This window comes from Oncorhynchus nerka, linkage group LG12 (genome assembly GCF_034236695.1).
Source record: "Oncorhynchus nerka isolate Pitt River linkage group LG12, Oner_Uvic_2.0, whole genome shotgun sequence".
In the NCBI taxonomy this organism is placed as follows: Eukaryota; Metazoa; Chordata; class Actinopteri; order Salmoniformes; family Salmonidae; genus Oncorhynchus; species Oncorhynchus nerka.
Window position 1 is genome coordinate 90,088,817 of NC_088407.1, and position 16,744 is coordinate 90,105,560.

General features: G+C 45.0%; 1 protein-coding gene across 3 annotated transcripts in view; it reads left to right on the top strand.

The window, feature by feature from the left end:
• Nucleotides 1-16,380, top strand: part of zmp:0000000662 (RING finger protein 145) — a 30,734-nt gene extending 14,354 nt beyond the window's left edge. For all 3 annotated transcript variants that reach the window (XM_029655206.2, XM_065025954.1, XM_065025955.1), the window contains 6 exons: nucleotides 6,201-6,341; nucleotides 8,017-8,199; nucleotides 11,830-11,977; nucleotides 12,100-12,199; nucleotides 12,719-12,975; nucleotides 14,398-16,380. In XM_029655206.2, coding sequence (XP_029511066.2) covers nucleotides 6,201-6,341; nucleotides 8,017-8,199; nucleotides 11,830-11,977; nucleotides 12,100-12,199; nucleotides 12,719-12,975; nucleotides 14,398-15,744 — 2,176 coding nt within the window. In that variant the 3' untranslated portion in view covers nucleotides 15,745-16,380. The remainder of the gene's footprint in view (nucleotides 1-6,200; nucleotides 6,342-8,016; nucleotides 8,200-11,829; nucleotides 11,978-12,099; nucleotides 12,200-12,718; nucleotides 12,976-14,397) is intronic.
• The last annotated feature ends 364 nt before the right edge of the window (nucleotides 16,381-16,744 follow it).

Sequence of the window (16,744 nt, forward strand, 5' to 3'; positions counted from 1 at the left end):
TCTGTACCCCCACACATACAATTATCTGTCAGGTCCCTCATCTCTGTACCCCACACATACTGTAAGGTCCCTCATCTCTGTACCCCACACATACTGTAAGGTCCCTCATCTCTGTACCCCACACATACAAGGTCCCTCATCTCTGTACCCCACACATACTGTAAGGTCCCTCATCTCTGTACCCCCCCATACTGTAAGGTCCCTCATACTGTAAGGTCCCTCATCTCTGTACCCCACACATACATACTGTAAGGTCCCTCATCTCTGTACCCCACACATACTGTAAGGTCCCTCATCTCATCTCTGTCCCTCATCTCTGTACCCCCACACATACTGTAAGGTCCCTCATCTCTGTCATCTCCCACACATATCTGTAAGGTCCCTCATCTCTGTACCCCACACATACAATTATCTGTAAGGTCCCTCATCTCTGTACCCCCACACATACAATTATCTGTCAGGTCCCTCATCTCTGTACCCCACACATACTGTAAGGTCCCTCATCTCTGTACCCCCACACATACAATTATCTGTAAGGTCCCTCATCTCTGTACCCCACACATACTGTAAGGTCCCTCATCTCTGTACCCACATACTGTAAGGTCCTCATCTCTGTACCCCACACATACTGTAAGGTCCCTCATCTCTGTACCCCACACATACAGGTTATCTCTGTACTGTAAGGTCCCTCATCTCTGTACCCCACATACACATATCTGTAAGGTCCCTCATCTCTGTACCCCACATACATACTGTAAGGTTCATCTACTGTAAGGTCCCTCATCTCTGTACCCCACATACTGTAAGGTTCATCTCTGTACCCCACACATACTGTAAGGTCCCTCATCTCTGTACCCCCACATACAGGTCCCTCATCTCTGTACCCCACACATACTGTAAGGTCCCTCATCTCTGTACCCCACACATACTGTAAGGTCCCTCATCTCTGTACTCCACACATACAATTATCTGTAAGGTCCCTCATCTCTGTACCCCCACATACATATCTGTAAGGTCCCTCATCTCTGTACCCCACACATACTGTAAGGTCCCTCATCTCTGTACCCCACACATACAATTATCTGTAAGGTCCCTCATCTCTGTACCACACACATTATCAATTCATCTCTGTAAGGTCCCTCATCTCTGTACCCCACACATACAATTATCTGTCAGGTCATCCTCATCAATTATCTGTTAGGTCCCTCATCTCTGTACCCCACACATACAATTATCTGTTAGGTCCCTCATCTCTGTACCCCACATACAATTATCAATTATCTGTACCCCACACATACTGTAAGGTCCCTCATCTCTGTACCCCACACATACAATTATCTGTAAGGTCCCTCATCTCTGTACCCCACACATACTGCAAGGTCCCTCAGTCCAGCAGTGAATTTCAAACACAGATTCAACCACAAAGACCAGGGAGGTTTTTCCAATGCCTCGCTGAGGGAGGACACCTATTGGTAGATGGGTGAATATCCCTTTGAGCATGGTGAAGTTATTAAAGTCACTCTGGATGATGTATCAATACACCCAGTCAATACAAAGATACAGGTGTCCTTCCTAACTCAGTTGCCGGAGAGGAAGGAAATCGCTCAGGGATTTCACCATGAGGCCAATGGTAACTTTAAAACAGTTACAGAGTTTAATGGCTACGATAGTTAATCAACAATGATAACCTGAATGACAGAGTGAAAAGAATGAATCTTGTACAGAATAACAATATTCCAAAACATGCTTCCTGTTTGCAACACGGCACTAAAGTATTACTGAAAAACATATGGCTTTATGAATACAAAGTGTGTACTGTATTTTTTGGGACAAATCCATCACAACATCACTTGAGTACCACTCTTCATATTTTCAAGCATGGTGGTGGCTGTATCATGTTATGGGTATGCTTGTCATCGGCAAGGACTAGGGAGTTTTTTTTTGCTTATATTTTTTACAATAAACACAAACATACATAGACAAAAACAATAGACAATGTAACATTTACAACAACAACAAACATGAATAACATGTCATATATTTAGATGCACTATTGTAAAGTGGCTGCTCCACTGGATGTCATAAGGTGAAAGCACCAATTTGTAAGTCGCTCTGGATAAGAGCGTCTGCTAAATGACTTAAATGTTAAATGTTAATAACAGGTTTATTATTGAAATATAACATATAAATAGAAATAGAAATATAACAAATAAAATAAAATCTGTCTCGAGACAGAAACAACGTAACGCAATCTGAAGTGATGTGGGGCAGAGTCTTACAAGTTATTAGAAAACAAACATTTGGTGTTGATATTGTGGGAACATGTGGGTCTGAGCAAGTGTGATGTCATTAATGTTTGTTGACTAGGGAGTTTAAGGATAAACATAAACACTGGAGTTAAGCTCAGGAAAAAAAAACCCAGAGGAAAACCTGGTTCAGTCTGCTTTCCACCAGACACTGGGAGACTAATTCACCTTTCAGCAGGACAATAACCTAAAACACAAGGCCAAATCTACACTGGAGTTGGTTACCAAGACGACATTGAATGTTCCTGAGTGGCCTAGTTACAGTTTTAACTTAGAGATGCACTATACACTAAATTGCTCCAAAAATAGATTGTCCTTAATTTCAGTTTATGTGACAAATATAAACTAATATTTATATATATATATAAATATATTTTCAATAACCCCCAAAAAATATTTTGTTTTCAGCTCTTTGAAGGTGGTGTACAAAACCGAAAGTAAAAGACATGAAAACTAAATTTAAGAACGGGAAGCATAGAAATAACGTACATAGAACAGATCTACAGCTTCTTAAACTGGCTTTTCAATGAGAATGACTGATCTATAACATACATTTCTATGTGCATTTGGTCCGGTCGCCACAAATCGGCTTGAAAATGGCTGTCTAGCAATGATCAACAAACAACTTGACAGAGCTTAAAGAATTGTAAAATTAATCATGTGCAAATATTGTACAATCCAGGTGTGCAAAGCTCTTAGACTGACCCAGAAAGACTCACAGCTCTTAGAGACTTACCCAGAAAGACTCACAGCTCTTAGAGACTTACCCAGAAAGACTCACAGCTCTTAGAGACTTACCCAGAAAGACTCACAGCTCTTAGAGACTTACCCAGAAAGACTCACAGCTCTTAGAGACTTACCCAGAAAGACTCACAGCTCTTAGAGACTTACCCAGAAAGACTCACAGCTCTTAGAGACTTACCCAGAAAGACTCACAGCTCTTAGAGACTTACCCAGAAAGACTCACAGCTCTTAGAGACTTACCCAGAAAGACTCACAGCTCTTAGAGACTTACCCAGAAAGACTCACAGCTCTTAGAGACTTACCCAGAAAGACTCACAGCTCTTAGAGACTTACCCAGAAAGACTCACAGCTCTTAGAGACTTACCCAGAAAGACTCACAGCTCTTAGAGACTGACCCAGAAAGACTCACAGCTCTTAGAGACTTACCCAGAAAGACTCACAGCTCTTAGAGACTTACCCAGAAAGACTCACAGCTCTTAGAGACTTACCCAGAAAGACTCACAGCTCTTAGAGACTTACTCACAGAAAGACTCACAGCTCTTAGAGACTGACCCAGAAAGACTCACAGCTCTTAGAGACTGACCCAGAAAGACTCACAGCTCTTAGAGACTTACCCAGAAAGACTCACAGCTCTTAGAGACTTACCCAGAAAGACTCACAGCTCTTAGAGACTTACCCAGAAAGACTCACAGCTCTTAGAGACTTACCCAGAAAGACTCACAGCTCTTAGAGACTTACCCAGAAAGACTCACAGCTCTTAGAGATTTACCCAGAAAGACTCACAGCTCTTAGAGACTTACCCAGAAAGACTCACAGCTCTTAGAGACTTACCCAGAAAGACTCACAGCTCTTAGAGACTTACCCAGAAAGACTCACAGCTCTTAGAGACTTACCCAGAAAGACTCACAGCTCTTAGAGACTTACCCAGAAAGACTCACAGCTCTTAGAGACTTACCCAGAAAGACTCACAGCTCTTAGAGACTTACCCAGAAAGACTCACAGCTCTTAGAGACTTACCCAGAAAGACTCACAGCTCTTAGAGACTTACCCAGAAAGACTCACAGCTCTTAGAGACTGACCCAGAAAGACTCACAGCTCTTAGACTGACCCAGAAAGACTCACAGCTCTTAGAGACTTACCCAGAAAGACTCACAGCTCTTAGAGACTTACCCAGAAAGACTCACAGCTCTTAGAGACTTACCCAGAAAGACTCACAGCTCTTAGAGACTTACCCAGAAAGACTCACAGCTCTTAGAGACTGACCCAGAAAGACACACAGCTCTTAGAGACTTACCCAGAAAGACTCACAGCTCTTAGAGACTTACCCAGAAAGACTCACAGCTCTTAGAGACTGACCCAGAAAGACACACAGCTCTTAGAGACTTACCCAGAAAGACTCACAGCTCTTAGAGACTTACCCAGAAAGACTCACAGCTCTTAGAGACTGACCCAGAAAGACTCACAGCTCTTAGAGACTTACCCAGAAAGACTCACAGCTCTTAGAGACTTACCCAGAAAGACTCACAGCTCTTAGAGACTTACCCAGAAAGACTCACAGCTCTTAGAGACTTACCCAGAAAGACTCACAGCTCTTAGAGACTTACCCAGAAAGACTCTCAGCTCTTAGAGACTTACCCAGAAAGACTCACAGCTCTTAGAGACTTACCCAGAAAGACTCACAGCTCTTAGAGACTTACCCAGAAAGACTCACAGCTCTTAGAGACTTACCCAGAAAGACTCACAGCTCTTAGAGACTGACCCAGAAAGACTCACAGCTCTTAGACTGACCCAGAAAGACTCACAGCTCTTAGAGACTTACCCAGAAAGACTCACAGCTCTTAGAGACTTACCCATAAAGACTCACAGCTCTTAGAGACTTACCCAGAAAGACTCACAGCTCTTAGAGACTTACCCAGAAAGACTCACAGCTCTTAGAGACTGACCCAGAAAGACACACAGCTCTTAGAGACTTACCCAGAAAGACTCACAGCTCTTAGAGACTTACCCAGAAAGACTCACAGCTCTTAGAGACTGACCCAGAAAGACACACAGCTCTTGGGTTCAGTGTTTTATTTTTCATATTTTAGAAAGTTTAGCATTTTTCTTCCACTTTGACATAAGAGTATTTTGTGTAGATCGTTGACACAAAATGACAATGAGATCCATTTTAATCCCACTGTGTATTGAATCCACTTTAATCCCACTATGTACATTTAACATTTACATTTAAGTCATTTAGCAGACGCTCTTATCCAGAGCGACTTACAAATTGGTGCATTCACCTTATGACCTCCAGTGGAACAGTAGTGCATCTAAATCTTTTCAGGGGGAGGGGGGGTGAGAGGGATTACTTTATCCTATCCTAGGTATTCCTTAAAGAGGTGGGGTTTCAGGTGTCTCCGGAAGGTTATGTCTTGAATCCATTTTAATCCCACTGTGTATTGAATCCACTTTAATCCCACTGTGTCTTGAATCCATTTTAATCCCACTATGTAACACAACCAAATGTGTAAAAGTGTGTGAATACTTTCTGAAGGCTCTGAAGATAAAGAAGATCAACATATGTCTGTCTGTCTGTCTGTCTGTCTGTCTGTCTGTCTGTCTGTCTGTCTGTCTGTCTGTCTGTCTGTCTGTCTGTCTGTCTGTCTGTCTGTCTGTCTGTCTGTCTGTCTGTCTGTCTGTCTGTCTGTCTGTCTGTCTGTCTGTCTCTGTTCTCTCCTCAGTGTCTCTGAGTGCTGTGTCTGTCTCTGTTCTCTCCTCAGTGTCTCTGAGTGCTGTGTCTGTCTCTGTTCTCTCCTCAGTGTCTCTGAGTGCTGTGCCTGTCTCTGTTCTCTCCTCAGTGTCTCTGAGTGCTGTGTCTGTCTCTGTTCTCTCCTCAGTGTCTCTGAGTGCTGTGTCTGTCTCTGTTCTCTCCTCAGTGTCTCTGAGTGCTGTGCCTGTCTCTGTTCTCTCCTCAGTGTCTCTGAGTGCTGTGTCTGTCTCTGTTCTCTCCTCAGTGTCTCTGAGTGCTGTGCCTGTCTCTGTTCTCTCCTCAGTGTCTCTGAGTGCTGTGTCTGTCTCTGTTCTCTCCTCAGTGTCTCTGAGTGCTGTGCCTGTCTCTGTTCTCTCCTCAGTGTCTCTGAGTGCTGTCTGTCTGTGTTCTCTCCTCAGTGTCTCTGAGTGCTGTGCCACGCCCTACTCCCTGCTGGGCCTGACGTCGGTGGTGTCTTACCTGGGCCTGGGGCTGCTCAACCTCACCAAGTTCTACCTGGGGGGCTACACTGCAGTACAGAATGACAACGTCATGCACAGGTGGGCTGGGGGGTTGGGTTACACAAGGCAGGTGTCTAGGACTGCATCCCAAATGGAACCCTATTCCCTATATAGTACACTATTGTTGACCAGGGCCCTATTCCCTATATAGTGCACTACTGTTGACCAGGGCCCTATATAGTACACTACTGTTGACCAGGGCCCTATTCCCTATATAGTACACTACTGTTGACCAGGGCCCTATTCCCTATATAGTACACTATTGTTGACCAGGGCCCTATTCCCTATATAGTACACTACTGTTGACCAGGGCCCTATTCCCTATATAGTGTACTACTGTTGACCAGGGCCCTATTCCCTATATAGAACACTACAGTTGACCAGGGCCCTATATAGAACACTACTGTTGACCAGGGCCCTATTCCCTATATAGTACACTACTGTTGACCAGGACCCTATTCCCTATATAGAACACTACTGTTGACCAGGGCCCTATTCCCTATATAGAACACTACTGTTGACCAGCGCCCTATTCCCTATATAGTGCACTACTGTTGACCAGGGCCCTATTCCCTATATAGTACACTACTGTTGACCAGGGCCCTATTCCCTATATAGTGCACTACTGTTGACCAGGGCCCTATTCCCTATATAGAACACTACAGTTGACCAGGGCCCTATATAGAACACTACTGTTGACCAGGGCCCTATTCCCTATATAGTACACTACTGTTGACCAGAGCCCTATAGAACCCTGTTCCCTATATAGAACACTACTGTTGACCAGGACCCTATATAGAACACTACTGTTGACCAGGACTCTATATAGTACACTACTGTTGACCAGGGCCCTATTCCCTATATAGTGCACTACTGTTGACCAGGGCCCTATTCCCTATATAGAACACTACAGTTGACCAGGGCCCTATATAGAACACTACTGTTGACCAGGACCCTATATAGAACACTACTGTTGACCAGGACTCTATATAGTACACTACTGTTGACCAGGGCCCTATTCCCTATATAGTACACTACTGTTGACCAGGGCCCTATTCCCTATATAGTGCACTACTGTTGACCAGGGCCCTATTCCCTATATAGAACACTACTGTTGACCAGGGCCCTATTCCCTATATAGTGCACTACTGTTGACCAGGGCCCTATTCCCTATATAGTACACTACTGTTGACCAGGACCCTATTCCCTATATAGTGCACTACTGTTGACCAGGGCCCTATTCCCTATATAGTGCACTACTGTTGACCAGGGCCCTATTCCCTATATAGAACACTACTGTTGACCAGGGCCCTATTCCCTATATAGTACACTACTGTTGACCAGGACCCTATTCCCTATATAGTACACTACTGTTGACCAGAGTCCTATTCCCTATATAGAACACTACTGTTGACCAGAGCCCTATTCCCTATATAGTACACTACTGTTGACCAGGACCCTATTCCCTATATAGAACACTACTGTTGACCAGGACCCTATTCCCTATATAGAACACTACTGTTGACCAGGGCCCTATTCCCTATATAGTACACTACTGTTGACCAGGGCCCTATTCTCTTCTGCAGTGCACTATAGAGGGAATACAGAATCAGCAATACTTCTTGACTCTGTTTCATTATGTGGTTGAATTTCTCTCAGGAGCACCATTACAAGTATTAATGTCTGTGTGTGTGTGTGTGTGTCTCCCCACCAGAGGTGTGACTGAGGGGGTAACGTTGCTGCTGCTGGCTCTTCAGACGGGTCTTTTAGACATGCAGGCTCTGCAACGCACCTTCCTCCTCAGTATCATCCTCTTCATCGTCGTCACCTCCACTCTGCAGTCCATGATAGAGATCACAGACCCCATCATCCTGGCCCTGGGGGCATCTAGAAACAGGTACAGTCTAACCCCTGGCCATGGGGGGCGTCTAGAAACAGGTACAGTCTAACCCCATCATCCTGGCCCTGGGGGTGTCTAGAAACAGGTACAGTCTAACCCCTGGCCCTGGGGGGCGTCTAGAAACAGGTACAGTCTAACCCCATCATCCTGGCCCTGGGGGTGTCTAGAAACAGGTACAGTCTAACCCCTGGCCCTGGGGGGCGTCTAGAAACAGGTATAGTCTAACCCCTGGCCCTGGGGGGTGTCTAGAAACAGGCACAGTCTAACCCCATCATCCTGGCCCTGGGGGTGTCTAGAAACAGGCACAGTCTAACCCCATCATCCTGGCCCTGGGGGTGTCTAGAAACAGGCACAGTCTAACCCCATCATCCTGGCCCTGGGGGGGTCTAGAAACAGGCACAGTCTAACCCCATCACCCTGGCCCTGGGGGGGTCTGGAAACAGGCACAGTCTAACCCCATCACCTTGGCCCTGGGGGTGTCTAGAAACAGGCACAGTCTAACCCCATCATCCTGGCCCTGGGGGTGTCTAGAAACAGGCACAGTCTAACCCCATCATCCTGGCCCTGGGGGTGTCTAGAAACAGGCACAGTCTAACCCCTGGCCCTGGGGGGGGGGGGGTCTAGAAACAGGTACAGTCAAGCTTAAGAGCAGTGTCACATGTTCTGGCACAAAATGGTATGTATCGTTGTACACTGATTCTACCCCACCAAGCCATAAGGCTGCTGAACAATGAATCAAATGGCCACCGGACAATTTACATTGTACACTGACCCCCTGTATATCATCTATGCATAGTTACTTCACCACTACTTACATGTGTAAATTACCTCAACTAACCTATAACCTGTTGTAATTCAGCATTTCACTGTGAGGTCTACTACACCTGTTGTATTCAGCATTTCACTGTGAGGTCTACTACACCTGTTGTATTCAGCATTTCACTGTAAGGTCTACTACACCTGTTGTATTCAGCATTTCACTGTAAGGTCTACTACACCTGTTGTATTCAGCATTTCACTGTGAGGTCTACTACACCTGTTGTATTCAGCATTTCACTGTAAGGTCTACTACACCTGTTGTATTCAGCATTTCACTGTAGGTCTACTACACCTGTTGTATTCAGCATTTCACTGTATGTCTACTACACCTGTTTATTCAGCATTTCACTGTAAGGTCTACTATACCTGTTGTATTCAGCATTTCACTGTGAGGTCTACTACACCTGTTGTATTCAGCATTTCACTGTAAGGTCTACTACACCTGTTGTATTCAGCATTTCACTGTGAGGTCTACTACACCTGTTGTATTCATCATTTCACTGTGAGGTCTACAACACCTGTTGTATTCAGCATTTCACTGTGAGGTCTAATACACCTGTTGTATTCAGCATTTCACTGTAAGGTCTACTACACCTGTTGTATTCAGCATTTCACTGTCAGGTCTACTACACCTGTTGTATTCACTGTGAGGTCTACTACACCATTATTTCACTGTGAGGTCTATTACACCTGTTGTATTCAGCATTTCACTGTAAGGTCTACTACACCTGTTGTATTCAGCATTTCACTGTGAGGTCTACTACACCTGTTGTATTCAGCATTTCACTGTAAGGTCTACTACACCTGTTGTATTCAGCATTTCACTGTAAGGTCTACTACACCTGTTGTATTCAGCATTTCACTGTAAGGTCTACTACACCTGTTGTATTCAGCATTTCACACGGTCTACTACACCTGTTGTATTCAGCATTTCACTGTGAGGTCTACTACACCTGTTGTATTCAGCATTACACTGTGAGGTCTATTACACCTGTTGTATTCAGCATTTCACTGTAAGGTCTACTACACCTGTTGTATTCAGCATTTCACTGTAAGGTCTACTACACCTGTTGTATTCAGCATTTCACTGTGAGGTCTACTACACCTGTTGTATTCAGCATTTCACTGTGAGGTCTACTACACCTGTTGTATTCAGCATTTCATTTCACTGTAAGGTCTACTACACCTGTTGTATTCAGCATTTCACTGTAAGGTCTACTACACCTGTTGTATTCAGCATTTCACTGTGAGGTCTATTACACCTGTTGTATTCAGCATTTCACTGTGAGGTCTACTACACCTGTTGTATTCAGCATTTCACTGTGAGGTCTACTACACCTGTTGTATTCAGCATTTCACTGTGAGGTCTATTACACCTGTTGTATTCAGCATTTCACTGTGACGTCTATTACACCTGTTGTATTCAGCATTTCACTGTGAGGTCTACTACACCTGTTGTATTCAGCATTTCACTGTGAGGTCTACTACACCTGTTGTATTCAGCATTTCACTGTGAGGTCTACTACACCTGTTGTATTCAGCATTTCACTGTAAGGTCTACTACACCTGTTGTATTCAGCATTTCACTGTGAGGTCTACTACACCTGTTGTATTCAGCATTACACTGTAAGGTCTACTACACCTGTTGTATTCAGCATTTCACTGTGAGGTCTACTACACCTGTTGTATTCAGCATTTCACTGTGAGGTCTACTACACCTGTTGTATTCAGCATTTCACTGTGAGGTCTACTACACCTGTTGTATTCAGCATTTCACTGTAAGGTCTACTACACCTGTTGTATTCAGCACATGTGACTCATTTAGATTAGATCTGTTTGAGAACAACGAGTTACGGCCAACAGGTTCATATTATACCGTTTTCTGGCAGTGGATCACATTACATTACATTACATTACATTACATCACATTACATTACATTACATTACATTTACATCACATCACATCACATTACATCACATCACATTTAAGTCATTTAGCAGACGCTCTTATCCAGATCACGACTCCTGTCTGTCAACAGTGACTTCTGTCAATATCCACACATTTTTTTTGTCATTTAGCAGTAGTGAGTGATACATCTTTCATATTGATCCCCCGTGGGAATCGAACCCACAACCCTGCAAGTGCCATGCTATACCAACTCAGGGTTGGTATAGAGACCAGTGATGCCCTTCCTCTCTCTCGCTCTGTAGTTATGGTAAGAGACCAGTGATGCCCTTCCTCTCTCTCACTCTGTAGTTATGGTAAGAGACCAGTGATGCCCTTCCACTCTCTCGCTCTGTAGTTATGGTAAGAGACCAGTGATGCCCTTCCCCTCTCTCGCTCTGTGTCTATAGGAGTTTATGGTGATGACCTCTCTCTCTCTCTCTCTCTGCCTCTCTCGCTCTCTCTTCCTCTTTCTCTCTCTTTCTCTTACTGCCTCTCTCTGCCTCTCTTTCTTTCTCTCTGCCTCTCTCTCTCTCTCTGCCTCTTTCTCTCTCTTTCTCTCTTCTCTCTCTCTCTCTCTCTCTCTCTCTCTCTGCCTCTTTCTCTCTCTGTCTCTCTCTGCCTCTTTCTCTCTCTTTCTCTCTTCCTCTCTCTCTCTCTCTCCCTCTCTCCCTCTCTCTCTCTCTCTCCCTCTCTCCCTCTCTCTCTCTCCCTCTCTCCCCTCTTTCTCTCTTTCTCTCTACCTCTCTACCTCTCTCTACCTCTCTACCTCTCTACCTCTCTCCCTCTCTCTCTCTCTCTCTTTCTCTCTTTCTCTCTTTCTCTCTACCTCTCTCTCTCTCTACCTCTCTCTCTCCCTGTAGGAGTCTATGGAAACACTTCAGAGGTCTCAGTATGTGTCTGGTCCTGCTGGTGTTCCCAGGATACATGGCATATAAAATCTCCCAGTACTTCCACATGGACTTCTGGCTCCTCATCCTGGTCTCCAGCTGCATGCTCACCTCTCTGCAGGTAAGACTCACATAACTGTAGGAGTCATCTCTTAACAGGCTCCTTTTCTCTGAAGTAAACCTCGTTTTTCTCAGTCTAGAAATTAATGCTAGACTTGTTGTTGTTGTTGGCTGGTCTCCCAGGTGACAGGTACCTTGCTGATCTACTTCCTCTTCATGGTTGAGCTGTCCTGTAGCGACCCTATAGACAGCCTGGATGAGATCATCTATTGGGTCAATGCAGGTAACACAAAATACCTGTCCTGTAGTCACCTGTCCTGTGCTGTCCTGTCCTGTCCTGTAGTCACCTGTCCTGTACTCTCCTGTCCTGCAGTCACCTGTCCTGTAGTCACCTGTCCTGTACCCTCCTGTACTTACCTGTCATGTAGAGCACCTGTCCTGTACCCTCCTGCACTTACCTGTATCCACCTGTCCTGTACCTACCTGTCCTGTAGTCACCTGTCCTGTATCCTCCTGTACTTACCTATCCTGTAGTGTCCTGTACTCTCCTGTACTTACCTGTCCTATAGTGTCCTGTCCTGTAGTGTCCTGTCCTGTAGTGTCCTGTCCTGTAGTGTCCTGTCCTGTTGTACCTGTCCTAACACTTGTCTTTGTTATACTAGCTCTGACTTTGCTAACAGCTGCCTTATTGTGGAAAGTTGGACTTACTGTGGCTGAGATGTGGTTGTTGTACCAAGCTACAGTATGTAAAGGCCCTCTGGGTAAGAGAGAGTCTGCTAAATGACTCAAATGTGACTCCCAGTCAGCCGCGTGCTGGAGTTCGTTGTGGCTCTCTGCGTGGTGGCCTACGGGACCTGGGAATCTCTGTTTGGGGAGTGGAGCTGGATGGGTGCCTCAATCATCATCATACACTGCTACTTCAACGTGTGGCTCAGAGCCCAGACCGGCTGGAGGAGCTTCCTGCTTCGACAGGAAGCAGCCAAGAAGATCAACTCCCTCCCCCGGGCCACGGCCAATCAGCTGCAGCAACACAACGACGTTTGTGCCATTTGCTTCCAGGTCAGTCAGTCATAAAACGCTGTATGATGTGTCCTACATGTCAACCCTATTCTCTATATGGGCCCTGGTCAAAAGTAGTGCCACATGTATGGGTCTACCACATGTATGGGTCTACCATATGTATGGGTCTACCACATGGATGTATGGGTCTACCACATGTATGGGTCTACCATATGGATGTATGGGTCTGCCATATGTATGTATGGGTCTACCACATGGATGTATGGGTCTACCATATGGATGTATGGGTCTACCACATGGATGTATGGGTCTACCACATGGATGTATGGGTCTACCACATGGATGTATGGGTCTACCATATGGATGTATGGGTCTACCACATGTATGTATGGGTCTACCACATGTATGTATGGGTCTACCACATGTATGTATGGGTCTACCACATGGATGTATGGGTCTACCACATGTATGTATGGGTCTACCACATGGATGTATGGGTCTACCACATGTATGTATGGGTCTACCATATGGATGTATGGGTCTACCACATGTATGTATGGGTCTACCATATGGATGTATGGGTCTACCACATGTATGTATGGGTCTACCACATGGATGTATGGGTCTACCACATGGATGTATGGGTCTACCACATGGATGTATGGGTCTACCACATGTATGGGTCTACCATATGGATGTATGGGTCTACCACATGGATGTATGGGTCTACCACATGGATGTATGGGTCTACCACATGGATGTATGGGTCTACCACATGGATGTATGGGTCTACCACATGGATGTATGGGTCTACCACATGGATGTATGGGTCTACCACATGGATGTATGGGTCTACCACATGGATGTATGGGTCTACCACATGTATGTATGGGTCTACCATATGGATGTATGGGTCTACCACATGTATGTATGGGTCTACCACATGGATGTATGGGTCTACCACATGGATGTATGGGTCTACCACATGTATGTATGGGTCTACCACATGGATGTATGGGTCTACCACATGGATGTATGGGTCTACCACATGGATGTATGGGTCTACCACATGGATTGGCCTACCACATGTATGTATGGGTCTACCATATGTATGTATGGGTCTACCACATGGATGGGCCTACCACATGGCTCAAACATAGACTTCTATAAATTACGTCATTTCAACTTTCATTCAGAACCAAAAATGAACCTGATTCCCAACGTCCGGAAAATACGTCTGTTCAACTTTCATTCGGAACATAAAATAAACATAATTTCAACGTCTGGGAAAATTCGTATTTTAGACGTCTTTTTTTTTGTTGTCGTCTTATCTGGGGCAGCAGAACAGCCCTGGTTCAGAGAGTTGGTTAAAGAGGTTTCTATTAGAGCTTGGAGAGGGTTTTGAGCTTGGTTAGTTCTTGTTCGTTCATTTGAGTAATAAACACATCTCTTCCTCTGCAGGAAATGAGCTCAGCCGTGCTGACGTACTGCGGACATTTCTTCCATGGAAACTGCCTGCGTAAGTGGCTCTACGTCCAGGAGACTTGTCCCATGTGCCACCAGGCCGTCCGCCCCACCCCGCCAGCCCACGCCCCAGCCCACGCCCCAGCCCCAGCCCACGCGGCAGGAGACTTCCAGGCTGCTCCTCTGCCCTCTAGAGGTACTGGGCCAGGCCGGGTAGAGGAGAGGAGAAGCTCCAGAGATCAGACTCCAGTCAGGGACGCCACACACCAGCCCCCAGCTAACCTGCCGTCCCCAGGCTCCCCAGATCAGCAGGAAGGGACAGAGAGCCTGGGAGAGGGAACCAGTGGTTCAGATAGAGAGGACAGAACAGGACGCCCACTTAAGGAACCTGTCCAGGATCTCCACTTCAGCTCCACTGGGGACTTTGTAGGCTTCGTCAGCCCACGCTCTTCTGGGGGTAGTCCTAGTCCAGGGAAGCAGAACCTGGAGCCTTGGGATGGAGCTCATCCTACCAACAGGTACAACGGTGAAGGGGTTGACTACACGATCAAAGGACTGTTGGTGCAATCTGCTCCCAAAGAGCAGAATGGCAGAGTATTGACTAGAGTGAATGGGGCTACACAGAACTGCCAGACTGAGAACAACCTTGTAGGAGAAAACCAATGTGGACCTATGTCAGGGACAACAACCAGAAAGACCTCAAGGTCTAAGAGTGTGAGCGGGATAGGAGACGTCACCCAACAGATCCGTGAACACAGGGGACGACCACGGTCACACACTCTAGATGGTGGACATGCACAGCAGGATGAAAGCCAATCAGAACTGGACACGCCCTGGGATGTTAAATCTACCCGGCGACAGAGATCTAGGCTACGCAGTAGTTCTACTAACACCAGAACAGAGGAGGCGGGACTCCGTCACAACAGAACAGAGGAGGAGGGACTCCGTCACAACAGAACAGAGGAGGAGGGACTCCGTCACAACAGAACAGAGGAGGAGGGACTCCGTCACAACAGAACAGAGGAGGAGGGACTCCGTCACAACAGAACAGAACTCCGTCACAACAGAACAGAGGAGGAGGGACTCCGTCACAACAGAACAGAGGAGGAGGGACTCCGTCACAACAGAACAGAGGAGGAGGGACTCCGTCACAACAGAACAGAGGAGGAGGGACTCCATCACAACAGAACAGAGGAGGAGGGACTCCGTCACAACAGAACAGAGGGACTCCATCACAACAGAACAGAGGAGGAGGGACTCCGTCACAACAGAACAGAGGGACTCCATCACAACAGTACCTTGGCGAAGTCCACTGAAAATTCCCACAATGCCTTCTTTCTGTGAAACAACGTTGGAAAACTAATGTCCTACCTTTCAGCTGGCAGTCTGATAATACATGTGTTTATTTAGTTATTTAATTAATGGTGTCAGTACTGGATTGGATTTAGGGGCAAACATGTCAAACCCAAGATAAGAAATGATATCTATGAAATGCACAATTATAGATTAAGGCTGGGCGGTATACTGTATGGGTCAATGATGAATAACATTTTCAAAAGTAAAAAAAAGAATTAAGCGGAAATATATTAATTTTGAAACACTTTTGTATGTTCCCTATGCATATTCAGTGTTGTCGCCCAAAAAATGTTCACATTTTGTCTGTTAAAATTTACCTCCTAAAAAAAAAAAATAATAATAATAATAATTCGGGGAGAATAAAAAGATAAAAATATTTTGACCGTTATTTAAAGCAAAGAAGAGTAAAACATGAATATGTTCATGGTCTCAAGTATTCAACATCAAAGAAGTAAAACCATTACAGTATAACAAACATTAACTGGACAATCCCTCATGTTGAATGATTGTCAACTACAACTTCTCTAGACAAATGAAAACCATATCAAATTTAACAACAAAAAAAAATTCTGATACAAAATAATGCTGTTTTGTAACATTAAAAACACTGGTTGAGCCAAATGATTTATTTTACGGTGTCATTACTATCTCTCGCTCTCTCTTTCCCTCTCACTCAAACACACCGTGTTTTTTTACTCAACAACAACGATGCCTTTAATGCTTAATCAATTACCAAAACTGTGACTCAAATAATTGCCATGCAGAAACATTTTATCATGAACATGGCAATGAACTTCTAAAAACAGGATATAAATGATACGTTGTGAGGCATTTTTAAGTGTTAAGAATCATTTTTAACATAAATACTAAAGTTATTGAAATCCAGTAAGACGTTCAAGCATCATATCATGTGGAAACTCTGCTTCTATCTCCTAAGACATGACAGATATGGAAGCTCTGCTACTATCTCCTAAGACATGACAGATAT